Below are 22,558 nucleotides of genomic sequence, written 5' to 3'. Positions count from 1 at the left end.
CCTTGTATCATGTTTATGGATTCAGCCCTTTTAGTGAAAGTGCAAGGACTGTAGGAGCTGGTTTAGCTGTTCTTGCCATGCAATCTGGATGCATGTAGATGGCTGATGTTTTCAAACTAGCAGTCTCAAGCTTCAAGGTCCAAAACTGGAATCTTTTCGGTTCTGGGATTTGAGGAAGGTATCACAAAACTGTTTTAAACAATATCGTTCCTTATGGTCTTGCTGCTGTCTTGAATTTGGATATTATTTTGTTTTGCCTAGTTGATTAATTTCCTCTTTTTAATTGTTCTCAAGTTTGTTATTGCATCTTGCCTTTTCAGCTTTCATGTGGCCTAGGCCATGATTTGGATGTCTAACTTTATATTTGGTGTGTATACCAAGTCAGTTTTTGTAGTTGCCATTTTAATACCATGTCGTCAACTTGTTACGAACACATTGTTTTTTTTATCGGTTATTGATTACGAACATTCACCCTTAGTGTTATATGCAAACCGCAAAACTTGATTGATTATCCGGTTAGTGGAAAAGCACTAGCCATTAGTGTTTGATCGTGAAGCAAGACTCTTTGTTGTAGTCTTTGCATAATGGTTGGTTTTTTTATATGCAGATCACGACAATTGAGTCACATTCATTATCGCTCTTAATAATCTTTTCTTGAAACACCAAAGTCATTGATTTTTTGTGTCTATGTGTGGGAGAGAGATTTTGTTCATTATTTCCCTCTGAGATGTTTTAGGTTTACTCATATTTTGTTTGTTTCTCTTTGAATTGCCGTGCGTGCCCTCATTATGTAAATTTGTGTTGATCAATGATCATTGCCTACAATACTAGTAAACCCCTCGATATAACAGCTCATGATTCACAAGTTAATCTACCCTTTTCTTTTTCCTTATTCTAGACAACTTACGTACCATCAAGCCATTTGCTCTTTCATTGTAGACTTGTAGCGACTTTTCCTCATGAATTAACTATATGTGATGAATTTTTGGGATTGGTTCGTGGGTACTGCTGCTCGACTTTCTTCTTTTGTGTTATTATTATTTTTTTTATTTTTTGCGTCTGGATGTGTGCCTGCTTGTGTGGGCGCGATTACATTAGTATCATGTAGTGGAAAAGAAAAGTAGAAAACGCAGTGGATTTCTCTGTGTTGAGTTTAGTGTTTGCAATTGAAAATAGCTATATAAAGAATGTGATTAGTTTAATTATATGTTTTTGTTGGTTCTACAGGGAGGTACTACAAGCTAGAGATTTAGAATATCAAGCATGGGCGCATGTTCGAAGCCTTAATTCTTCTCTTGATGAGCACAACTTAGAGTCACATGTTAAAGCTGCAAATGAAGCTAAATACTATTAAGATTTTGTATGTTTCTTCCACACAATTAATTTATTTTGAGCTTCCACTTATTGGGAAGTAATATATTGTACATATTTGACTAAGTACATAGGCACATAAGTTTAGTTTCATTCATAACTTGCACAGTTGCACTAGTACATACATAGCTAGTCATGGAATGAATACTTTATATATATTACGGAGCAATGGAGCACATGACCCTCATTGTTCTTTATGATCTTCTATACTAACTTTACAAGGACTCGTGGCTTGACCACGTGTTAATGTCTTCACAATTTATCATTATTTGTTGACTTTTTAGGTTTGGTTTTCCCTATTGGTAGACTACTCGGTATCTGAGTTTGCATTGTGATTAAGAAATATAAAACAGGTTAGACAAATCTTTCATACAACTCTTTCTTACCTTTTTTTTTATCTACAATTTTTCTGTCCCATTTATCTTCGTGTTTGAAATTAATGTCTTGATGACTAGATGCTTCTAGTTGGGTGTCATGGTTAGAGAATCCACATTATTTGCTCTATATATTATTATTGGACACAAGTGTTTGTTTGAAAATTTGAATTTCACTTGGTACAAAGTAGGTCGACCTGCTTTATACATTGTTATGTTCTGATAGTTATGTTGGGTCCATGGCTTACTAGTACATGTTGATGCAGGACAATATTTTTGGACAGTCCTAGGTTTATAGAAGTGGTGCTTTTGTTTATATATAAAGTGTTTCAAAGCCTTTTAGAATAGTTAGATAGATCATTTTGTTGCCGTTCAATGTGTTGTTCAGTGTGTTGTGTAGGGTATCAATTTGATGGAGGGAAAAACAAGAAGCAGACCAAAATAATTGCTCCCCAATCAAATGATTATGCTCACCTCAAGCTCCTTGTCAAGGTAAAAGCTTAAAATTCTACCCTCTATTTTCTCATTTGTTCAACTTCTTACTTCATTTAGGTAGATTTTCAAATATTTAATTAATTGCACGAGTTTAATTAGTATTATTGTATTTCTAAGTTCATTATTTGTTTTGTGAATTTTTAGGAATTAGATGGACTTTGTGGAGCCGCATTAGGATTTATAGTGAGTGAAGACATCACCAATACTTGGTATTGCAATGATTCGAGATTGCTTGGAAAATCGTATTGAATATGTTATCCTTATTTGTAAATATGAATTTGTAACTCTTAAAAAATATTTTGAAGTTATATTGCATACATGGTTTAACGAATATCCTATTTTTTTCAGTCTTTTGTTTGTGTTTGCTATTATTTACTTGTTAAATGGTATGAAAAGGCAATGTGGACTTTATTATGGAATTGAGATGTTTGTTTCAATATGGGGCAGGTTTAGCTAGTTGTTACAAAATAAAATAGGAGATTTTTTTTTTTTTATTTGCAACCCATCAGCAACGGTTCATAACCGTTACAAATTTAAAAACGTTGCTAAAATTTTGTATGAAACAGGCATAAACAAGCGTTGCAAATAAAAACCGTTGGAAAGTTTTTCTTGCAACGGTAAATAAGCGTTGGAAAGTTTAGTTTCCAACGGTTAATAACCGTTGGAAATTTCTGTTTGCAACGCTTATTTACCGTTGCAAAAATTTCCAACACTTTACCCACACCATATTTGCAACATTTAAAAAGCGTTGCAAAAATTATTAGCAATGGTTTTTTGCCATTGCAAATAGCCTGTTATGGTGTAGTGACTAGCTCCTAGGTCTAGTAGCGCAGTAGCCGTATATTTGTCACCTAAGGTGCATGGAACTGTTGGTCTACCAGGGTCCTTGTATTTGACTATACCATTGTGTTCGGTGATGGATGTAAACTGTTCGGTGAGGAACGCTTGTTGATGAACATTAGTTCTCCTTTTTGTGGTGCACATATCTTTTAGAAATTTTGCATATTTGGGCAATAGCTTTAGGGCATCGAGAAAAGGTAAGTTGATTGTCAAATTCTGAAAAGTTTCTCGAATTTCATCAAAATTCTCATCAGGTTTATTCTTTGTCAAGGGTGCAGGAAACAGTGCCTTAGGCCGCAATTTGGCATAGGGGTCCGCTTGCTCGTTTCCTAATTTCTGAGATGTTGACTTTGTTGGATTTGGTGAATCCTCCGTAGGTTTATTATTGGAAATAGATTCATTGAAACCTTCAGATACCTTTGGTTGATCATCTGGCATACGTATTTGATTGTCTACAGTTTTGCCAGATCGAAGAGTAGTGATTGCGTGCACCTCACCTTGGTTTGGAGTACTTGTACCAGGTGCATTAGTGAGTTCAAAGGCAATGTTTGCTGGCTTAGGGTTTGGAACTGCTTGTCCAGGAAACACGCCTTTCTGACTCTTTTCTTGCGCCAATTGTTGAAGTGATTGTTGGATAGACGTTAAAATATGAGATTGTTGGTTCATGTAAGCTAAGAACGTCTCGCTTGTCCTATCTGTAATGAGTGGCACAGGTTATGCAACAGGTACTAGTTCACGATTATTGCTGAGATGTTGTTGATTATAGCTGGGATTTGGATTTGCTGGAACAAGGCTGCGGTTGGTGCCTTAGGTTTATTCTTTGCCAAACGGGCAGGAAACGGTGCCTTAGGGTGGAATTTGGCATAAGGATCTGCTTGCTCATTTCCCACTTTTTGATTCGGTGACTTAGATGGACTTGGTGTTTCCATCGAAGGTTCATTATCAGGAACAGATTTATTAGAACCTTCGGATACCTTTGGGCGCTCATCTGGCATACGTATTTGATTGTCTACAGTTTTGCCAGATCGAAGAGTAGTGATTGCGTGCACCCCACCCTAGTTTGGAGCAGTTGTACCAGGTGCATTGGTGAGTTCAAAGACCGTGTTTGTTGGCTTAGGGTTCAGAACTGCTTGTCTAGGAAACACGCCTTTCTGACTCTTTTCTTGTGCTAATTGTTGAAGTGATTGTTGGATAGATGTCAATATTTGAGATTATTGGTTCATGTAAGCTAAGAAAGTCTCACTTGTCCAATCAGTAATGAGTGGCGTAGGTTGTGCAACAGGTACTAGTTCGTGATTATTGCTGAGAAGTTGTTAATTATACCCAGAATTGGGATTGGTTGGAACAAGGCTGCGGTTGTTCTGGTAGTTAGCATTTGAATCACTCTGAAATTGATTTTGACTTTGTTGGTACTGCTGATTATTTCCTTAGCGGTATGGAATAAAGTTGTTGGGTGGTCGAACAGGCGGATTAGCGAAACCTGGAGGAGCCATCTGTGGTGGAGGTGGGCGCCAAGCGAAATTCGGATGTTGTCGCCAATGTGCATTAGGAATGTTGAATGCACATGCCTCTTCTGATGGTTGAGAAGGGAAGGCATATAACAAGGGACAATAAGCATCAGGATGTTCAGGACTGAGACAAAGCACACATGGGGATGTGTCAACGTTCATGACATGTTTTGGGAGTTGATCGTTTACTTGAACTGCAAGGGAATCTACTTTTTTAGTGAGGGATTCTATCAAATTTTTTAATTCAGGATCGGGTTTTACCTCAAAAATAGTCGTAGCTTTTGTAACAGTATCCTTAGATGACCTAGAAGAATTAGTGTTACCCCAATGTGTATCTTTTTTCGCTTGTTTTTCTAGAAAAGTATATGCTTCAGTAGCTCCTTTGTCCATGAAGCAACCGCCGTTCATTATATCAAGAGTTTCTTTTTGATGATCAGAAAGTCCATTAAAGAATGAACGAACAAGGACAACTTTGTCTAGTTGGTGATGAGGACATTCTAAAAGAAGATCAGTAAAGCGACTCCATGCTTCCGTAAAGGATTCATGAGGATTTTGACGAAAGAATTGAATTTTCTGAAGCATTTCAGTAGTTTTTTTTTAGTATAAAATTGAAGCATAAATGCTTGAACAAGTTTATTCCATGTATCTATGGATTGTGGCTGTTGTCCTGCTAGCCAAATTGACGTTTTTTCCGCTAAAGTGAATGGAAACAGCCGCAGCAAGAGTTGTTCCTTAGAGACAGCTGGATGGTGAAATGTTGTGGCCACTTGCTGAAGCTTATGAAGATGGTTGTTCGGTTTTTCATGATCTAAACCATGATACACAGGTAACAAACTAAAAATGTTTGGCGGAATTCGAAAATCACCGACAATGTCCTCTAGTTTGATGCATGAAGAAGGTCCTTCCTGTAATGCTGTATAAAAGTCCGAAAGGGGCTTCTCAGTTGGTGGATTTTCGTCAGCCATAATAAATGATGGTGACGAATCTTTTTGATTTAGATTAATAGATGAAGAACTTTGTGGAGGTGAAAACTTATGCAAATACTTATTGTATTTTCTCCTACGATAAGTATGTTCACATTGTTTAGTAGAACCAGACCTTAATCTCATGCAAGCATAAAATTAGATCTAATTGACAGAAGGAACTTATTATTTCTTGAATTTTATGATTATCTTCAAGCATTAGAGTTTAACAACGTAGGCCTAAGCTGTTGCTAACGTAGCAGTGAAGCTAGAAATACGTGTGCATAAACCAACAGCCAAGTCACAAGAGAAATATGAGGGAGGTTTGTCGTGCAAGCACGGTTCTAATTAAGTAACCTCAATCTTTCAAGTTTCTTAGACACTGTTGAAATATGATGAAGATTTATGGAATTAAAGTTTATGCAAGGTCCTAATTAATTAATATTAATTATTATTATTTTTTATTTTAGGATTTATGCAAGGGAGAAAGTAGAAGCATGCAAATACGGCCTACTCATACAATACTAGATGCAGTAGCATGTGAAGATACTCTACTCATACGTATAGCAATATGAATAGGCAAGGTTGTATCATCAATAAATACTTCGATACGTACAGGCAAATACACATCAGTAATACGTATATGTAGGCAAATAGGTAGATATATATTTCATATACGAATATCTACACTAACAGGCAAATTGTAATCACTCATATGTATCTAGATACATTAATTAGCATGCGAAGATATTATACGGACGTGGATAAATACGACGATACAAAAACGTAAACTAAACATGCAACGTATTATACCTAAACTAAAATACGACTCTTGTATTGCATAATAATTCGATTTCGTCAATACTTATTGAGATTGCGAGTGTCATATAGAGAGCAGCTTCACCTTGTAGGGTTTAGAAACAACTGACCCAACTCAGATTTTAACCCTCGTTGGAATGTTCTCCTCTTTCTTGACAAAATCGAGTTATTAAACAAGACCGTGTACTTATACGTAGAGAAATACTAAACATGCAACAATAGACACTTATACGTATAGATAGATATAGTCATGCAAAACAGTACCATTTATATGTATATATACATTAATATGCAATTCATAACCACTTAATCTCATATATATATTTACAGGCGTATTAACATGATTCATGCATATTTCTAGCCTGATACGTAAATAATAATCCAAAAACTAGTACATAATAACTACATACATGGTATTCATGCCAAAACAGTATAAAATTTGGAACCTGTAGCTTCCCGCAAGTCCGCCGAAGAAATGAAACAGACGTTCCAACCCATCGACATCCTTAATCCCAGAAGATATTTGAAGTATTTCTTACAGTTCCAGTGAGTTAGGCCTGGTAATGGAACAAGATTTCACAGTGGATGTTGGAGATGAAACAGGAGTACCAACAGAGACTTAACACCAACAAGACGACGCGAAGTTCAACCAACAAGACGCTGCTAGTGTCTAGTATCAAGACGCTTTAAAGATTCTTCCTTGATCGGCCGAATTTTCACAACAATCTTATTTTAGTGTATAGATTATGTTCCAGGTCCCAACTTTTTGTTCCTGTAAGTGCAACCAAAAGTTCACACACGGATCAGTAACGAAACGCGGGAATTTTTTTTTTTTTTTTTTTAAAAAGATGAAAACGAAAAAACAATGGATAGGAATGAGAGTGGAGGTTTCCCCTTGGAGCAATTCCAGCTTGTAATGGAAGGTCTTTTGGTCCTTAGAATGGCAGCGGCGCCATTTTGATGTTCACCTTTTGCTAGTGTTAGAGATTTGATTATCTAATTTGACAAAGTGCGAATACAAAGATTTTTCCTTACTCACGATGTTCGTGTGTATAGCTTTGAGTAGGGATTTCGAACCATCCTAAGTTTAAGACAACTTACAACTTGTTTTTGCTCTTTTAGAAAACTAGTGAGTAAGTTTAAACTATGGATGAATTAATACTAACTACTTGGTTTCTTTTAATGCAAAAACTAAAAACTTTAAGTTACGTAAACATGCAACTAATTAAACAAAGAGAAAAATTGACTTCTAGATAGGTGTGGAGAGTTAGTTCTTCTCATGTGAAGATAACCTCTATTGTATGATTTTAGGTTCTTGCATCTTAACCTTCCTAGAACTCATAGACAAGTCCTAAATAAGATTAACTTGATCCCAAACACTATGACTCATCTCTAAGCTCATATTGATAGCATGTAGAACCAAAGCAATGACTTATCTCTAAGATCATCACCTTGATTCCTAACTAGACTCTACACCAACTACCATTTTGGGATAGGATGTAGGTCTAGTTGTTCTCCCTAAACAACTTACTAAAATCACATCACTAAGGTTATCCCTCACATGAGCATCATTAACCCCCCACAAAGGGAAGGATTTAGCTCATGATCCTAGGGATATAAATGAAAGAAGCAAATAGACATGTAAAATGAGAAAGAAGAAAAAGAAGAATAATAAAAGAATTCACTTGCATTAAGGAGTTTAGATTACATTTAGAACAAGAACACAAAAAATTCTACCATTAAAACTATTACAAGCTTTTTCATAAAAACTCCAAACTAAAAACTAAAACTTCAAAACTAAACTTCTTCTCCTACTAAGGAGCTAAAACAAAAAATGCATGATCAAAGAAAAGAAGTCAATGGAGTAAATGAAGTGCCTCCCCCCTTGTTTTGTTTTTTTCTTCCTTTCTAGAATTCTCTCCCTCATCCCACGTGAAAACACATACACACATTTAATTCACTTTTATTCACCACATTAAAGCAAAGTGGCACATTGTTTTTTTTTTTCACTATTAACACCTAATTTTATTAATTACATGCAAGGTGTTAACTTTGCACCAATAATTTGGCACTTTTGTCTTGACATGCTCCATGATTGATGACTCATCTTTTATTGTGGGCCTGAAAGGTGGGTCCATGCGCTATGTCCATTGGTGGGTCCGGACGTTGATTTCTGCAATTTCTGGCCTAAGGTAAAGCTAGTCATGCTGATCATCTGGGTAACTTACTTGCCGAAATCGGAGTCCAGGTTAACGAGATATGAGCTCCAAAAGTTTACGCTTTCTTTTACATAGTCCCGTTCTGACTTGATTCTATCATGTTTGAGTCCCCGGCTTTGATCCGTCTTTGTTTAGCTTCACATGGCTGATTTGGAAGAATTCATATATACATCGTTTCCCGTGCTTTAACGCAGGTTTAACCAATATTTTCATATTTACTGCGAAGACCTGCAAAAGTACGAAAATATACTTATTTCATGATTATTAAATACATAATTAACCAAACTTATATGTCTCAATGGGGTTTAATATTACAGTTTTGGGTGCTTATCACTGCCTATAGAGATGTTCTTAAGAGTAATCTTTTTAAAGATCTAATATTAATGATAGAGGTCTTCCTAACTCCAACTTGCTTGTGGAGAAAAATAAAAGTGAAAGGGAAATTAGGTCCCCGTATTTGTAGTTAAAATTTCGTTACCTCGAACCATACTCCGTCACCCACACGCCAACTTAGAAAGTATCTTATTAGCACCAGCAAATTGAGGGCTATATAGTGTCCGCATTGGTGATGATTTTCATCCTGATTCGAATTGGCCTATTGTACCGAGGGATTCCAATCATGGTTATGAAACCAGTGAGGAACCTTTACTTTTCATCACATAATTGCAGATCATGCATTCTTGGATGATCACCTTTTCTCTTCTCCCCACTTCTCTCTGGTATTTATGTAGTAATTATTTGCTTAAAATCCTTGAAGTTCCACTTCTAAGCATTGGATTACTTTCTCTTCCTGAACAGAGTCATTGATTGTAATATTGTATTATCTGTAATTACGAATATATTCTCTGTATTCTCGAAATATTTATGTCCTGTTTTTTCTGGGTGATTTTGGACATACCCATAAAACACTCTCATACCCCATAACTAACATAAATTTTTGTCATATTCCAGCAACTAAATCCAATAATATCTCCCAAATTAATTTGGGTATTTCCAATAAGGGCAAGAGAAAAAGAAACAAAAAAAATATATAAAAAAAATAACGACACGTCTATGAAAAAATTGGAAAAACAAAATAACGACACGAAAACGAAAAATGGGAAGAATGGGAAGATCAGCATTTTTACCTGTATATAATCAACCTGTAGAATCTCTTCACCAGGAATTGATTTCCACTGTTGAAAAGACTATGAAAACATATGTTGACAATCTCCTCCGCTTTCTTGAGGGAATTAGTGCACGCCTGTCACAGTTGGGATTATATTGCTACAATCTTGAGAAATCAATTGGAGAAATGCGGTCTGATTTACTTCGCGAGAACAGAGAATCAGATGCAAAGCTTAGTACTCTTGAGAAACATCTTCAGGAAGTAAGTTTATATCCTTTTGTTGGTCTGGTATGTGATTTTTTCTTGTTTGAGATATTGTCTTGATGAGGTGCAGTATTTGATATAGAATGGTGTTTCATTTTCATACACACACACAAAACATATGAAAAATCTATTTAGTACCTTGCTCTGAGGCACAAAGGACATGTTATTCTAAATTAACTATACTGGTAGTTGCATCTTATTTGCAACACACTCTTTGATTCATCAAAAAGTTGGGAATTGGGATCCCTTTCTACTATGGTTTGTCATTGTTCCTATGTGACATTGACACGGATCGGTATCCGATGGCGAAATACCAAATACTGAGGTCCGACATGGTTAAAAGCATATGCGGTGTCGATTTTGCACAACTTTGTTCTTTTATTTGTGCACTGTCTATTTTCTTTTCCAGAATGGATTGTATGTGTAGTGGCATGATACCGTCTTGAAATAGCATGGGGATTTGGGCCGGACTTAGCGTAACCATGAGGGCCGCTACCGCACTGGGATTGGGATGGCGACGCGTGGTGGGAACGGAAACCCTACACATGGAGGGGAGTGGACCAGGAGATGAAAAGACAGGTGGAGGGTTGAGATGAAAAGGGGAGGGGATATAAAAGAGAAGAGAGGAGAAGAAAAAAAGAAAAGAAAAGAGGAGAGAGAGAAGAGGAGGTGGCCAAGAGTGAGAGAGAGAGAGTCTTGCGAGGAGAGTGGAAGATAGCAGTTTGTAATCTATAGTCTAAAGAAGAGTTTGCCATTACTATTTTGTGCTGTAACATTTGGCGCCGTCTGTGGGGACGACAAGATAGAAATGGCACCAAAGAAGGCGGTGGGTAGGCCCCGAAAGAAAGAGAGGCACGGAGCAAAACGAGGAGGGCGGTGGAAGAAGGTGAGGGAAGGGAGGAGGAGGAAAGAGCGGAGGAGGAAGCGCGGCTCATCGCGAGAAGAAGTGGGAGGGAGGCCGAGAGGAAAATGAGGAGCCGAGGAGAGAAAAGAGAGAAGGGAGGAAGAATCTGGGGATGAGATAGAAGAGGAAGCGGAGAGAAAAGGCGGAGGGGAGGAGCAAGGACCGACCTTGGTGGACAATCCGGTGACCGGATTAACAATGGAGCAGTCCAAAGAAATGATTAACATGGCGAGAGGCTTAATCTTCAACGCATAAGGGCCCAAACGGGCGCGGCGATCCAGTGGTGGCAGGTTTGAATCGCGAACCTTCCGGGCGGACGCGATATGGACGCCCGAGGTACCAAAACGCTTCAACCGGTGAGGTTCGAGAGATATGGCGGCACGGGGACCGGCAGATCACATCCATCACTTCAAAACAGATGCCTCTCGGCAAGAGGCGAGGTATGATGGTCTGCGGTGCATGATGTTCCGGCTAGCCTTAAGGGTGGGGCCTCCGACCGGTACTATCGATTACCCTCAAAGAGCATAACGAATTTCCAAGAGCTAGAACAGGCATTTGTGGACCATTTTATACATCAGAAGAGGAGGGTGGTAGACATCGCGGCCCTATTCAATGTTAGACAAAGATCCGCGGAGTCGGTCAGAGAGTATCTGTGTCGCTTTAAGGCCGAGACCTTAAAGGTGGAGAATCTGGACGAGAGAACGGCGGTAATAGCGTTTGAAAGGGGGCTGCGACCCGGAACAGCGGTCCATCAGTCGGTGGCTAAGAACGAGATTGCGAACTTGCACGAATTATACCCGCGGGTAGAAAAGTACATCAGGTACGAAGATACCATGCAGAAGGAATCGAAGAGGGGAGGCAAGACAGTATCAGCAGTGGAGAAAGAGAGGGAACGCGGTAAGACTGGGGGAAAAGACCGGGGCAAAAGAGATACATGGACAATCGCCGAGGCCGGAAAGAGGGAGGGAAATAGTTCGAAGAGAACAGAGGGAGAGGAAGCCATACCACGAATTGGAGACCGTCCCGCTGACGAGACCGCTGAGTGAGATATTGCCGTTGATAAAAAATGTGCAAGGATATGAAGGGCCTTGAACCATTCCGCGAAATGCCTAACAAGCCATAATCTGCGACTATCACGGTGCGCGCAATCACGAGACCAACGATTGTTATGCCTTAAAATGGTTAGTCCAGAGATTGGTGGAGAAGGGGATGCCGAGGGAATTTGTGGGTGAACCTCAAAATAGGGGGGGGCGGTTGCCGGGCGAATCTGGGAACTATAAATGTTATTTTCAGGGGGAAGCGCTGAGCCATAATGCCCACCGAGACAAGGTCGGAAGGACGCGAAAAGTATCCAGCAGGTTAACGAGTCACACCGAGGACAGAGATACAGAGAGGAGACAATTACATTCTCAAAGGCAGACCTCCGAGCCGTGGACACACCGCATGAGGATGCGTTGGTCATCTGATAGCGATGGGTAATTATGTGGTCAAAAGGGTTACGGTAGGCGGTGGCGTGGATTTCATTGTTCAAGGGGCTCTAGAGGAGATGGGAATCGACCCGGGGCAACGAGACCTCCGCGGACAAACTTTGCGGGTTCAATGGGGCGTCGAGCCCATGGGGAAACTCTTGCTTTGCCCGAAACAGCGGGACCCGGTGGCGGTGTTCTCAAGGTTTATGGTGGTCGATTCCGGCCCCAAGACAACGCAATCACAGGAAGGAGATGGATACATGAGATGAGAGGCGATCTTGGTCGACGTACTATCAAGTTATTCGATTCTACCTACGGCACATATGAGGTCCGCTGGAGATCGGTGGCATCAAAAATAGTCACCGGAATACAATCAAAGGATGTCCCGCGGACGGAGGATAAGCCGGGCGAAGCTCCAAGAAGAGGGCGTAACAATTCTGATTAATGTGGGGCCGTGGAAGAGGGGAGCAAGCCGCGGTGACCCAAAAACTTTGGATGAGACGAGCGGTAAACCTGGGGCAGGGGAGGAAGAGAAGTTCCGCGTCGATAGGGTCGAGTTTAGCCGAGGAATGGAGGGAGAAACTGATACAATGCTTGGTGAGAAACAAAGACGTCTTTGCGTGGGGGATAGAGGATATCACTGGTTTAGATCCAGAATTCGCTTGTCATCGTCTGCACATGAGGGAGGACGCGAAGCCAGTGAGACAGAAGATGAGGGGTGTGAGGCCCAAATACGCGGAAGGAATCCGAGAAGAGGTTGTCAGGTTAAAGAATGCGGGAATTATAAGGGATGTGGAATTCCACGGACGGTTGTCCAACATTGTCGCGGTCCCAAAGAAGAATGGCAAGGTCAGGATGTGTGTTGACTTCACAGACGTGAATTTGGAGTGCCCAAAGGACAGTTATCCGATGCCGCGAGTTGACGAGTTGGTAGACAGGACGGCGGGGTTCAGCGTGTTCTCATTTATGGACGCATCGATGGGGTACAACCAGGTGGCGATGTATGGCCCGGACCAGGAGAAGACCTCCTTTGTAGTGGAAGGAGGCACCTCTTTGCTACGAGAATGCCCGTTTGGGTTGAAAAATCACGAGGGCCACGTTCCGCGCTGGCGGAGAAGATGTTCGAGGGCAAAATTCGCAAAGGCATTGAGGTGTACATCGATGATATGGTGGAAAAGAGCATGGCGGGAGGAACATTTGGAGGGGTTGGAGGAGACGTTCCGAATACTGCGGACCCACAATTTGAAGCTCAACCCCGAGAAGTGTACATTTGGAGTGACCACAGGGAAATTTCTAGGGTATATTGTGACGCGGCGAGGGATAGAGGCAAACCCAGAGCAGATTAGGTCATTGGTAGAGATGCCCTCGCCGCAGACAGTAAAGGAGGTGCAGCGGTTGGCTGGAAGGGTTGCGGCTCTCAATAGATTCATATCGAAGTCGTCTGACAAATGCAGGCCGCTGTACCGATTGTTGAGGAACTCCGCGGATTTCTCATGGACGGCAGAGTGTGAAACGAGCATTCGGGGCTCAAAAGATATTTGGGGAGATCCCTTGTTGTCGCGACCGGAAGAGGGAGAGAAATTGTATCGTATCTAGGGGTCCATTACGCAGCGATCATTTCGATCCTCGTTCGAAAGTAGTGGATAAGATAGAAAGACCGGTGTACTTTGAGCAAGGCGATGTTGGATCACGAAACCCGGTATAGTCGGCGTGGAGAAGTACGCCTTGATATTTTCGGCCACGAAACTAAAGCCCTACTGAAGCACACTCGGTGATCGTGGTCACGAACTTGCCCCTTGCTCGAGGGCGAGAGAAAACCGGGAGAATGTTGAAATGGGCCGTGATCTTTGAGTGCATATGAGATCGATATCGAGGTTAGGGCGAGAAAGCCTTGCCCGGCCGAAGTTCTTGGCGGAGTTCCCGCAGAGGACCCTACTTGGGGAGGATATGGTGTTGGAAAACGAGGAGCAAAGGAACCCGAGAAGCGGACCCATGGGACGAAGGTAACGGTTGGAGAGTGTTTGCCGGCGGGTCACCTACAGATGTGGCGATGGAATAGAGTAGTATTAGTTACGCATGCATAACAGGCTAGAGCTGACGATGAGATTGGGGGTAGCGGCATCCAATAACGAGGTATGAAGTATGAGCGGGCATCGGAATGGAATGGGGAGGCTTAGGGGTGAAGGAACTCATTTGGTATTCGATTCTAATTAATTTGGTGGTCGGCCGAATAATGGCGGATTCAGCGGCGCGGTGTCCCGGATGGCGAGATACTTGGAGGTCTCCCGGCGAGGCAGCATCGGGTTCGCGGAGGTTCGGTTTGTACATTTGAACCGTGGGAGAACTGATCACGCCCGATGCCCTCGCATATGTGGCGCAGCCATGCCGGATCTGAAGCGAAGGACTATAGAGGTGAGAAGATGGACCGGACCAAACCGCGGAGGAACCCGGTGGGAGTAATGATCTGCGGAGGAGAGCGGCGAGGGTGGATGTTGCCCATCAAGCAGTTTTTTGGGGAAAGGGAGAATGTTGATCGAGGAGAGACGAAGGTTGAAGCAGGCGGCTCGGAGATACACCTTAGTGGGGAGAGTTATATCGAAGGAATTTCAAAGGGACCTTTGTTGAAATGCTTGGGGCGGGACTGGCTCGGGAGGTGCTTTCGATGAGTTACACGAAGGGATTATTGGGGGAGCCACTCGGCAGGCGACGACAAGATAACCGCTATTGACGCTGGGGTTACCGGCCTCACATGAAAGAGACGGTATGCGGAATTCTCCAAAAATCGCGAGAAGTGTCGGAGATTTTTCGGTTGATATGGGCCCCAATGAGCCGCTGCCGCGACATTAGTGTGTCTAGCCCATGGCCATTCGCGATGTGGGCCCTCGACATAGTGGGACCGCTGCCATGGCCCCCATGGTAAAGAGGAGGTTCTTATTGGTCGCGATCGATTCTTTACAAAGTGGATTGAAGCCCTTAGTGTGGCCGCAAAGGAGTTAAAGAGGTGCATGTGATCAAGTTTTTGTGGGAAAACATCATTTGCCGTTTTGGGTTGCCCTATGCTATAATCGCGGATAATGGAACCCAGTTCACTGGTTCAAAGGTTAGGGGTTTCCTGCAAATGTATCACATCAAACAGGGATTCTCAGCCCCATACAACCCCGAAGGAAATGGCCAGGCGGAGTCCTCTAACAAAACCATACTCAACAATCTCAAGAGGAAACTGGAGGGCACGAAAGGGTCCTGGGGGCCGACGAACTAAGTCGGGTGCTTTGGGCCTATCGGACGACCTACGAACATCCACCGATGAGACCCCTTTCGCGTTGGCATATGGAGTAGAGGCCGTGATACCAACCGAGATGGTGGCGGCGACCACTAGGACCGCGGCTGTGGAGGATAAGTCAAACTGGGGCATTTTGGCCAGAGACTTGAACCTGGCAGAGGAAAGGAGAGACACAACGCGCATCAGATTGGAGGAATATCACCGCAGAGGAAGCGACGGCAAAAAAGTCGAGTGAGGAGATTCGGTGGGAGACAAGGTAAGCTGGAGAGTGACTCCCAAAGACCAAAAAGCGATGAGGGGAAGTTGGGCCCGACGTGGGAGGGGCCCTACGTGGTGGTCGGGGTAGGGGGAACCGGCACCTACAAGTTACAAACTTTGGAGGGAACAGCGGTGGATAAGCCGTGGAATGTAAGGTTGTTGAAAATATTTCCGAAAGTGAATGTAACGAGAGAGACCGAAAACCGCATGAGCTATTTGTACATATATAAAACCGTAAAGCACTTTGAGGTGAACTATTATTGTTTGAGTCTTCATTACCCCTTAGAGTGAAGGGAAGGGGGATGAGCCCCAGGGACGAGAGGTCCAAACCTTAGAGGGCAAAAGGAGTTGCCCCAGGGTAAAAGTCTCTCAGGGGGCGGGGTGAGGAGTCACCGCTAACCCTCAGGAGATTAGAGGCGTGAGCTGAAGCAAAGAGGCTTCCGCGATGCCATGGCGATGTCTGCCGAGGTAGAGAGTCGCGGAGCTCCAATCGGGGCATGGGGCAGACAAATCCAACATCCCCAACCGACGGGGAGGGATGCGATAACGGAGGCCAGTTTTTACAAGGGCAAATACACACACAGATAGCAGAAAATACAAGGAACGGAAACAATCTGATAGAAAGGAGCAAAAACATAATATGTACATCCCTACTGGTGGGAACGAAAATACAGTAACAAGTAGCGGAAAGAGTATGACAACACATAGCATCAAGAGACGCCTAGCCAGGGCACAAACAGGCTATATTCAAGGAACAGTACTTTCCAGAATCACCGAATCGGCGGCTTCTTCTATGATTAGGTCCGCAGCCGTGTCTATAGCCTCGGCTACCCGTTCGGCGTCCCTCCCTTCGAAGTTTAAACCCTGACCGCACAACTCCATCGATAGCGGAGGCGGCGGTGGGAGCTTCCGAGGAAGAAGGCGGCCTTCTTTGGTGAGGACGGTCAATCTCCTCCTTGACCTTCTTGGCCACCCTCTTCTACCGGCCAGGCGTAGATATCCCGGAGCTCGTCCATGTCGGCCTCATCCGCGCGCGATGGATTGCTGCAAGAGCTTCCCGGTGCCGAGAAATGGAGTCCAGAGCGGCAAAGATGCTTTTCTTGGAGAGACTTCTACTGGGAGGCGGCAGCGTTCATATCACGCCCGGATGGGGCCTCTGCGGTCCTCGGCTTCGTCTTGGGCGGACCTTTGTCTAGGTCCCGCCGAAGTTCTCTCGCTAGGAGGGCCACCTCCTTATCAAGTTCATCGATCCGGGCCCCGCACCAAATAGGCCGCGGATCATGAAGGATATATCCAAACTCATCCGAAGGAGATAGCGCAAAAAGTCGAACACTCAAAGAGAGAGAAGAAGGAGGTCAAATGTAAAGAAAGTAGTACCCTCCTCGGCTGTGTAGAAGGAAGTCCGTGGGACTCAAAGGAGCCACCTTCGGCGATGCCATATCTATTGGGAGGTGAGACCCATAGAACGAGGGAAGAAGCCACGGCGGGTTCTTCAAAGCGTAATCCTTAATGATCGGGGGGGCGGTTCCGGGAGCTTGAAGGAGGGGCAAAATAGAGGAATGGGCTCGTCGGCCTCCTTTGTCGGTGTGTGGGACGCCACCTCCTTCCGGGGCGTTGTTCCACTTGGAGAAGGCGGTAGTAGGGGGTCGCGGCCTTAGATGGAGGGCCTTCTCCGAGTCGGATGGCCGTGGGCGTTTGGAGGCGGGGGAGGAGGTGGGGAACAATGGTGGATTGGGGGGGCGTGGCGACCACGCCTCATCCGAAGTCGCTATCAAAGAGTTTCGTTTGTTAGCGCCATGCTTGAAGAAGGGGAGAAGAGGTGGAAGAGGAATGAGAGGGGAGTATTGGTCTTCCCAAGTCTTCGAGAGATGCACGGGAGAATTTCGCGGAGCTATGAGCGATCTGGTGGCGGGGGTTCGCGGTGGAAGAAGCGGCGGCGGGCGTTTTTCTGAGGGTGGGAAGTGACACGGGGCTTTCTTTCTTTAGGGGGAGGGGGACGGAAGAATGGGGCGCTATATTTTCCTATGGATGCCAGCTCAGGATCAGAGAGTAGGGGAGTAGCGGTGGCAGGGTCAATGCCGAGTATCACGGACTGAGCCGCGCCCAAATCACGAATCTTCTGGAATGTTGTGGAAAAGATGTTGGCGTAGGGTCGCGATATCGAGTCGGGCCGCCAACCTGAAAAAGACAAAACAACAAGTTGGATTATTGCCGAAAGACATAGTTCAATGGGGATAGATAAAAGCGGGACTCACAATTGGGAAGGAAAGCCGGTGGCGGAGGTTCAACTCAGGTGGAAGATCCGCGGAGAGGAATTTCCCGGATATATAGAGAGGGTAATGGTGCCACAATTTGTCGGAGGAAGTGATGCGAAGGATAAAGTGCTGTTTTTTAGGGCGGAGGCAGAATGAGTGATAGCCCACACTGACTTCCTTGGTACTCTTCTTGAGGTAGAAGTGGGCGGCCATGTCGCGAACCGTTATCCGAGGTACTTCCGAGCGGTTGTAGTGGTTCGCGGCATACATGACCCTCCAGAAGTTGCCAATACCTTGGCATGGGGGGATGTTAAAATGATTGCACACCTCGACATCAAGACGAGTGAGAGGCAATCGAAGGCCGGCGACAATCTGGCCGACCGTGGCCACGAGACACCCTGGCTTGTGGGGGACCAAATGTGGGTAATAAGTTAAGTCAGGCACGTGCTCTAAATTGGCGCTGGGTATCCCGTAGGCCGCTTTTAATGACCTCAAGATTAGGTCTACGACTACGTGGTGGTGGTGGCGGGAAGGGTAAAGGCTTGCCCGGAGGTAGAGAGGGGCCTCGGTCCGGTCGGGGAAGGTGCGGTGTAAGGAGGAGGAGGAGGAGGAAGTGGCGGATCTAGAAACGGACATCGAGTCTGAGGCGGAAGACACGATACGGCAAGGCAAAAAGGGAAATGAAGATGAAACGGTTTCAAACACAAAGGGGAAATCGCGACTATAACAAGTAAAGGAAGCCAAAGAGAGAAGGAGACCAACCCGAGGAAAAAGAGAGCAACCGAGCAAGAGTGTCACCTACGTGATTTGAAGAGATCGACCGAAATGACGGCCGAGCTAGGGAAGACGAGGAAGAAAGGTGGAAGAAGAGGGAAGAGAACCGGAAGGCGAAAGAAAGGGCTAAGTGAGAGAGAGAAGAGAAATCGAGCGGGCTTTTATAAGAGGGTGAGGGCAAAGGGGTAATTGCGAGGGTGCTTTGAAATCGGGGACACCAAAAAGAACCGGCCAACGAAAAGACACGTGGATGCACGCCAAACGGCGGTCGGAAGGTGGAACCCGCGTGAACACTCATGAACCCAATTTGTGAGGGGAAGAGGAAGACCACGGTCGGAAGGAGGAAGGGGCGAGCTCTCGACTCCACGATCAAGATATCATCAGCGGTTCGAGGGGCATCTGTAGTGGCATGATACCGTCTTGAAATAGCATGGGGATTTGGGCGGACTTAGCGTAACCCTGAGGGCGCTACCGCACTGAGATTGGGATGGCAAAGCGTGCGGGCGGCACGGAAACCCTACACATGGAGGGGAGTGGACCGGAGATGAAAAGACAGGTGGAGGGTTGAGATGAAAAGGGGAGGGGATATAAAAGAGAAGAGAGGAGAAGAAAAAAAGAAAAGAAAAGAGGAGAGAGAGAAGAGGAGGCGGCCAAGAGTGAGAGAGAGAGAGTCTTGCGAGGAGAGTGGAAGATAGCAGTTTGTAATCTATAGTCTAAAGAAGAGTTTGCCATTACTATTTTGTACTGTAACAGTATGCATTCTTGTTATTTTACATGATGCATTGAGTATACTGTAATCTAGATACCTGGTTCGTCCTAGTTTAAATTTAGTAATAAATAATTTAAGACAAAAAGTTTTTGGAAAATATGTACTTGCATAGTATAATTTAAGCGGTTTACGCGATGTCATTGGGAAGTTCTCAGTAATTGGTTGCATACGTATGTCTTTATGAGCAATGCAAATGTTGATTGCTTGTGATCTGTAGTTTAACTGCCATGTTGGCATCCTACAGCAGTGCACTGCTAAGTAGATTCTTCTGTGGAAAATATGCTGAGTCTACTGATTTGGTGGTACTGTATGTAAATGTAGCATGCTGATCTGGTGGTACTGTCTCGTCAGCACACGTAAAGTGTTTCCCTATCCACTTAGTCTTTCATGCCTTTAGACTTGCACTTCTTCTGGGCTGTGATATTAGCGCATCATTTTAGTATTTCTAGGATTCTTATGGATGCTTTAGTTAACTACCATGTGTAGAAGTAAAGTTGAGTCTTTCGTCAGATTATAAGCTCCATAATTTGCATATTCACAATTAAGCTGAGGACTTTCTCAGTATTTCATGCTTAGTAGATAATGTGGAGTGGTGCATGTTATAGAATTTGTAGTAATGCAGGTCCACATTTACAAGGCCTACTCATTTATAGATGTTGTCGATGGGAAGGAAATAAGTAATGATTATGGAGAAGACTGGAAGAATATTGTCGAGGCAGCAGTTGTTATTAAGATTTTGACGAAGTTATTTCGAGGTATGTTATCCATACTTATTGCAAAATAAATTGTTAAACGGCTCATTTGAGGCCATTTAGAAAAATATTTAGAGGGAGATCCAAATCTGCTAACTAAACGGACATTGGCGTTGCATTTTTTTTTTATTGGGATTTAATTTATTTCGTTTTCACTCGACACTTTTTGTTGGCATTATTTTATTGTAAATTAATTTTTCGAAAGCTTAGATGTTTTAGCCATCTTCTTCTACAGCTCGTGTAAATTCTGGAGGAAAGCTAAGCATTGCTGTAATATCTCCTTATAAAGCACAAGTTCAACTAATTCAAGAAATGTCATCTGAAAGAATTGAGTCTAACTCTGAAATTTCTCCATGGGTTAGATCATCAGAAGAAATTCAAAACTGTGAGGTGGATGTAATTATTATATGTCAGGTGCAATGAGAGTGGCTCTGTTGGGCTTTTGGGCTTCTTTCTTATCGATATCTTACAAGTTCTTCTTTGACAAGGGCAAGGTGTCTATTAATTGATTTAATTCCAAATTTCTAATGATGTTAACTACTTATGGCCAATACAATACATGTATGAGATCTGATCTGTCATGCATGCATTTCTTCCTTCCTTTTTATGAATAATAATGGTTACAAGTTATTGATTTTGGCTCTTGTGTAGATTCGGTTGCAACTATTCTTCTTGTTGTTCAAGGATGGCGTCGGCTACTGCTGCATCAGGATGGTTGAGGGGGAAGGTCAAGTCTGTGCCTTCTGGGGATTGCTTGGTTATCATGGTTGTCACCAAGGCTGAATCCCACCCAAAAAGACCCTAGTCGCTCCATGATTGGTATATATCTTTTTTTTTTTTTGAAAGGCAGCTAGCCATCTTATTTTATAAATATCTACTTGATGCTGCTGTGCTTTCATATTTGTAGGCCCGGAGAGGTGGTATTGACGAACCATTTGCTGTTGAGATGTTTATTGGCTACCATTTTCACTGTATCAACAGCAATGGCTTCAGCAGTATCCTCAACAGGTACAACAACAGCAACAACACCAGCAACCATCTCCAGTTCTTTCCACTTGCTTCGAACTTTTTCACTTCTTGATGATATTTCTTGATGCACTGGCTGTGTTTTGTCTTTCTTTGCTCCTGTACTCTCTTCTTGTTGTGCTGCTGCTATAATCAAATATTTGTCTCTGTTTTCCTGTGTTGTGATAAGATCCCCCATCTATGCTAAGATATTTTTTTAGTTGTGATGTAAACGACTTTGGATGGTTTTTATTTATTTTATCAAAATAAATGTTTGTTTCCCTGTGTTTGCTATCAGTGGATCCATAAGTCTCAAAATGAAAAGAGCACTCACTAGTTGTCTTTGATGGTTGAATCCCAAAAAATATTAAATAAAATAAAAATGTCTTTTATCTTTTGAGATGTTCCAAAAAAAAAAAAAAAAAAAAAAAAATGGTTTAGGTTTATTATACTCAGTATGTACTAAAAAAAAATAGCACTTTGTTTAATATTGCAAACAAACTCACATTTTTGTTTGGTGTTTATATCTGTTCATTATAGTAATCCAAAGTATAATAGTCTTCTGCGTTCTCCTATTCGTCAAAATTTGATTTTGAATTTTTTTTTCTTCATCTTTATTCTGATGGTATTCATCCTCATTATTTTGGTATGATTTATTCAAATCAAAAGTGGGTGTTTGCATGTTTATTGATGAGATAAAAGAATAAGAGGTTATTGGAGAAGGAAAAAAAAAAACTGGTACGCCTAATAAATAACTTATTTTAGTCAATAAATATCTTGGATACACCTAATAAATGACTTATTTTCTATAACTGAATCACGTAGAGTAAATGACTTTTTTAGTCAATAAATATTTTGGATACGCCTAGTAAAAAAAATGGATAATTTAGGAAGCTAAATGTGTCTAAAATCATTTTATTTATTTATTTTAAAATTGGGGTAGGTTAGTGTTTTGTTGGGTATGTCCAAAATCACCATTTTTTTTCCATTTGCAAGAATATGTCATTATCCCCGGCTATCTTGGAGCAACTTCCCAACCGATTTCATAATCTAAGGAATCTATCTTGGAGCAACTTCCCAACCGATTTCATAATCTAAGGAATTTGAAGCTGACTAGATGAGCAGATGGAGC

General features: G+C 42.7%; 1 protein-coding gene and 1 long non-coding RNA gene across 4 annotated transcripts; both read left to right on the top strand.

The window, feature by feature from the left end:
• Positions 1-1,705: 1,705 nt before the first annotated feature.
• Positions 1,706-2,573, top strand: LOC147504768 (uncharacterized). Its single transcript, XR_015220448.1, has 2 exons — positions 1,706-2,237; positions 2,385-2,573. It is a non-coding gene; the product is annotated as an uncharacterized LOC147504768 (long non-coding RNA).
• A 7,077-nt stretch (positions 2,574-9,650) lies between these two features.
• LOC147504767 (uncharacterized) lies at positions 9,651-21,707 on the top strand. Of its 3 annotated transcripts, none has more exons than XR_015193131.1 (5): positions 9,651-9,957; positions 20,292-20,424; positions 20,657-20,915; positions 21,073-21,240; positions 21,329-21,707. XR_015193131.1 is itself a non-coding variant. In XM_086557514.1 (5 exons), exons 1-4 carry the CDS (start codon positions 9,685-9,687, stop codon positions 21,202-21,204), a joined length of 717 nt encoding a protein of 238 aa, XP_086413640.1. In that variant the 5' UTR covers positions 9,651-9,684; the 3' UTR covers positions 21,205-21,240; positions 21,329-21,707. The 3 variants fall into 3 exon arrangements, 1 of the variants encoding a protein (XP_086413640.1); XM_086557514.1 differs by having other exon boundaries at positions 20,657-20,835; XR_015193132.1 differs by lacking the exon at positions 20,657-20,915.
• Positions 21,708-22,558: the final 851 nt, after the last annotated feature.

Source organism: Coptis chinensis, chromosome 4, assembly GCF_015680905.1.
Source record: "Coptis chinensis isolate HL-2020 chromosome 4, ASM1568090v1, whole genome shotgun sequence".
In the NCBI taxonomy this organism is placed as follows: domain Eukaryota; kingdom Viridiplantae; phylum Streptophyta; class Magnoliopsida; order Ranunculales; family Ranunculaceae; genus Coptis; species Coptis chinensis.
The sequence above is the reverse complement of the archived record's forward strand: the minus strand, read 5'-3'. Positions and strand labels throughout refer to the sequence as shown.

What these genes read in the sequence shown, in the direction of transcription:
- LOC147504767 (XM_086557514.1), top strand. Translation starts at nt 9,685, where the DNA reads ATGGGAAGAATGGGAAGATCAGCATTTTTACCTGTATATAATCAACCT. An exon ending in TTTGACGAAGTTATTTCGAG is followed by an intron (nt 20,425 to 20,656) that starts GTATGTTATCCA and finishes CTTCTTCTACAG; the next exon opens with CTCGTGTAAATTCTGGAGGA. An exon ending in ATGTAATTATTATATGTCAG is followed by an intron (nt 20,836 to 21,072) that starts GTGCAATGAGAG and finishes GCTCTTGTGTAG; the next exon opens with ATTCGGTTGCAACTATTCTT.